The sequence below is a fragment of the Rhagoletis pomonella genome, unplaced genomic scaffold, assembly GCF_013731165.1.
Source record: "Rhagoletis pomonella isolate Grant_MI unplaced genomic scaffold, Rhpom_1.0 Rhpom_scaffold_00003, whole genome shotgun sequence".
NCBI lineage: Eukaryota > Metazoa > Arthropoda > Insecta > Diptera > Tephritidae > Rhagoletis > Rhagoletis pomonella.
In genome coordinates, this window is record NW_023458557.1 from 49,420,025 (window position 1) to 49,424,803 (window position 4,779).

Sequence of the window (4,779 nt, forward strand, 5' to 3'; positions counted from 1 at the left end):
ACCAACGCCTCCAACAGAAACCACAAGCATTGCTAAACGCCCCGCTTCATCCCCACCGACTAAAATTAATCAAAACAAATTACAAAAAACCCAAATATCGCCCAAAAAAACTAACCTAAGCAGCACTAGTAACACAACAACAATTAAAACATCCATTTCTAACAAACTCTCTGATCACTATGATAATTCACAAACCTCAACTTCACAACTCACCAACAACACACCTGAAAACAATAATACTATCTCACCATGCACCAAAATAACTCAACAGCTACTAAATAAAAATGAATATTATATGGCCCTTACTGACTCCGAAGAAGAACCTAAATTATAATTAATCAATAAACAAATAACGGCAAATAACAAATAAATACAACAAAGCATATAAACTAATAAATAAAACATGAATTTCAAAATATTACAGTGGAATATAAAAGGATTCTTTAACAGCATCAATGAGCTTAACCTCTTAATTAAAGAAGAAAATCCACCCTTCATATCACTGCAAGAAACACATTGCAAACACAACTTCAACCCATATCCCCCAAAAGGATACTTAAGCCATTTTCTAAACTCATCAACAATTACAACAGCCAAACAAGGAATAGGGGTGCTTATTAAAGCTAATATTCCCCACAAAATAATTTCATTAAACACCGACCTACAAATAATAGCGATCGAAGTCAACCTTAATATAAAATTTACAATAATATCATGCTATTTTCCACCAAACTTACAGATTCCTACCAAAGAAATAATGGATACACTCGCCTTAATTCAAACACCAATAATATTTTTAGGAGATTTTAACAGCTGGAATCCTTTGTGGGGTTCCCCAACATACAACAATCGAGGAAAAATAATAGAACACATAATCAACCAATCGGACCTTTTCTTAATAAACGACGGTAGACCAACCCACTTTTCAACGCACGGGACACTGACCCATGTAGACATTACATGCTGCTCAGCTAGCTTGCTCCCGATCATCAAATGGAATATCTTAGAGGATCTTTATCACAGCGACCATTTCCCGATAATCACCACAATCAATTTGACACACAACACCGAAAAACACCACACTGAAAAGAAATTCCTACTCAACTTTGCTGATTGGGCAAAATTCAGTCAATCCGTCGAAGAGGAACTTTCGGAGAGACCGATTTCTGTAAACATTAATCAAGAAGCAAATAATATTACAAAGGCAATTCGTGTAGCAGCCAACCTTTGGATCCCTCAATCCTCTCAGAAGACCAGAACCCATGTCCCCTGGTGGAACCAGACTTTAGCAAATCTCCGCAACCAAAAAATGACAGCATGGCATCTTTTTCGAAAATCTCCAACAGAACAGAATCTTCTTGAATACAAAAAACGTAATGCTATCTTCCGCAGGGAAATGAAGCAAACAAAAAAATCTAGCTTCGAAAATTTGCAAAAAGCATAAACATAAACTCATCATCGCAGGAATTATGGAACAAAGTGCGGAGGCTAACAAATCAAAATACACAAACGTCAATAGCAGCAATTCAAACACCACAAGGAACAACAACGGAAACGCGAACAATAGCCCACCTCTTTGCTCACAACTGGTCTCAATGCTCGAACGACAACAATTTTCCTAATCAATTCAACCAGGCAAAAAAATCAAATATATCGCCAAACCAAACAACTAATCCAACAGCAATGAAAATGGAAGTGCATATTTCCATGGATGAAATGTATTCCACCCTAAAAAGTACTAAAGGAAAAACACCAGGTTTTGATCGCATCTCATACAGCATGATTAAACACTTGAACTTATCCACAAAAACGAGACTTTTGACACTGTACAATAATATTTTCCAATCAGGCATTATTCCCCAAAACTGGAAAGCGGCAACCATCATCCCTCTCCCAAAACCTCAGAAAGACCTCAACCTTCTCGGATCCTACAGACCCATCTCGCTAATTTCGTGCCTGTCGAAATTAGTAGAGAAAATAGTCGCGACACGTCTAGTCTGGTTTACAGAGGCAAAAAGGCTCATCTCATCCAACCAGGTCGGTTTTCGACCAGGAAGGGGATGTACGGATGCCCTGCTACACATCGACTACAATGTGGCAAAAACGCTATCAGCCCATAACCACATTTCAATATTATCACTAGACTTCGAAAAAGCGTTCGACAGAATAGGAGCTCACGTCATTCTAGAGAAACTACATCAGTGGGGAGTTGGACCCAAGATCTTCAATTTTGTAAAATCATTCCTCCAAAATAGAAAAATTCGAGTCAGGGTAAACGGTATTTACTCCAAATTATATCCTTTAACGAATGGTATTCCCCAAGGATCGCCGCTTTCAGTACTCCTCTTTTCAATCGCGTTTAACGAAATAAGCACTATAATACAGAAACACAAGCTTGTTAACCACTGTATCTATGCCGACGATTTATTTATACTGTGCAACGAAAAGAACAATAGCGAGTCAAATAAAATTTTAAGAAATATTCTGAAAGAAATTGATGACTGGACCTTAAGATCAGGTGCGAAAATTTCCCTCGAAAAAACAAAAAAACTTCATATTTGTAAAAAACTAAAATGCGATTCCAATAGTCACTCAATAGAATTGAAGCAACAAACTATCGAGAATGTGGATGAACTGCGAATACTAGGTTTAATATTCACAAAAAACTACACATGGAAACGGCATCTTTTAAAACTAAAGAGGGATCTACTCTCCAGACTTAGTTTAATATCGTATTTGTCATATAAAGGATATGTCCACATAAACACACTCATACACATCACAAAAACTATAATCCTGGCCAAAATCGATTACGGACTTTGCTTATACGGATCCGCTCCGAAAACAACTCTAAACATTATAAAGCCAATGTACCACAAGGCGATCAGAACCAGCCTATTCGCTTTTCGCACCACCACGACAAATAACCTCTTCATTGAATCTGGCTTGCCCACACTAGAGGAACATATACAGAATGTCAACACTAGCTTAATACCAAAAGTTTTATTTTTAAATACATCTATAATATCCGAAGACGTAAAAAAACTGGTACTATCCAAACGAACATTCAACGTTACTCCTTCATTGCTCCGAATTATCAAACTATGCAACAAGTACAACTTGGAAGTAAAACCACATAGACTACGAAGTTACAACCCACCGTGGACTCTTGACAGCCAATGTTGCGATATTACACTACACACCCACAAAAAAGATAACACCCCAAATTCAATATTCAAACAAATCTTCCTCGAAAAGGCGAACACTTACAATAAGAGCGGCTGGCAAATTATCTTTACTGATGGGTCTAAAACACAAAATAGCGTTGCTTTCAGTATAACATCGGAAACAGGCTCCTGCATTAGCATGAAATCAATGTTCCCTTTCTCTTCAGTCTTCTCGGCAGAAGCAGCAGCTATACACGAAGCTATAGTATTTTCCCTTCACAAAAAAACAAAAACTGTGATATGTTCAGACAGTCTTTCGGTGTTACAAGCAGTTAGAAATCCAATCTGTAACAATTGGGAAACAATTAATCAAATAAGAGATATGTTAATAAAGAACAAGAAAACGCTTAAGCTCCTATGGGTTCCAGGACACGCAGAAATTGACGGTAACACCTACGCCGATGAAGCTGCAAAATTTGCTTGCAATGCACCAATAATACGCACCCCAAAAATCGAAAAGCTTGATATAAAACGCCATATCAAAACGCTTATAATACACGAAACACGCCAACTGCGTAGCAGCCACAAACATTATCACTATACTAACATTAACAAAGATGGTACTCCTCCACAATACCCAACAAATATACATGGTTTCAAAACCAGAATCTTTTCACGATTGCGTCTCGGGCACACCACACAAACCCACGAATATATCTTGAAAAAGGAAAATCAACCAATCTGCATCACCTGTAACACAATCCAAACATTAGACCACATCCTCAACAATTGCCAAAAATACTACAACACAAAAAAAGCAATATTTAACACAGAGAATATAAACGACGTCCTAGCTACCCCTAGCTTTGCTAATATTGAAAAAATCGCCAAATTTATCAAAGACATAGAAATGACAATCTAATAAACACAACCTTAAACAACAGTCAATTCAGAGCTGATGGTCTCGGCAGCCAATGCTCAAATAGATCATTTAGTGCTGGTATTCATACCAGCATCTAAATAATAATAATAATAATAATAATAATAATAAAGAATAATAAAATAAATAGTAAAACCTTGTCAATATGTAAAGGTATTATATTTAAGAAAATCTCTTCTTATAACTAACGAAGACTTTGTTTCTATATGAAGCTGACTTTGACATTTTGTTTTAATAAAACTTAGTATCGAAAAGTTTCTTTAAAAATTTGGCTAGGCTATGTTATACTGGTTCGTTCAAGCCATTTTTCAAAACTTACGGACAGGCGAACTGAATTTTCAGAGCTATATATTTTTAGTATTCATTACAAAATTTTACTAAAAAGTACTGCGTAGTAGGAAAGTATATTGTAAAGGAAATTGTATCAAACAAGTACAATTGTACCAAAAATGCCAACACTGTTCTGTATACATACTTTTATTCTTTTTGACTTTTTTACTCTTATTTTATCTTTCAGCTTCGCTAAAAGCACTTCTACCAACGCTTGGCTTACCAAATTTACGCCAATTGATAAAATTTTGCGATTTAAATTCATTTTCGATAATGTAAATAACGATTCGTGTTGAATCCAAAATCGCCTCGTCTGAATAGGGATGGCAACTTTTTCACTTT

The 4,779-nt window shown here is 36.2% G+C and overlaps 1 protein-coding gene across 1 annotated transcript; it reads left to right on the forward strand.

The window, feature by feature from the left end:
• The first annotated feature begins 815 nt into the window (after positions 1 to 815).
• Positions 816 to 4,202, forward strand: LOC118735275. Its single transcript, XM_036464932.1, has 2 exons — positions 816 to 2,799; positions 2,866 to 4,202. The coding sequence occupies exons 1-2, from the start codon at positions 1,684 to 1,686 to the stop codon at positions 4,087 to 4,089; spliced, it is 2,340 nt and encodes a 779-aa protein (XP_036320825.1). The 5' UTR covers positions 816 to 1,683; the 3' UTR covers positions 4,090 to 4,202.
• Positions 4,203 to 4,779: the final 577 nt, after the last annotated feature.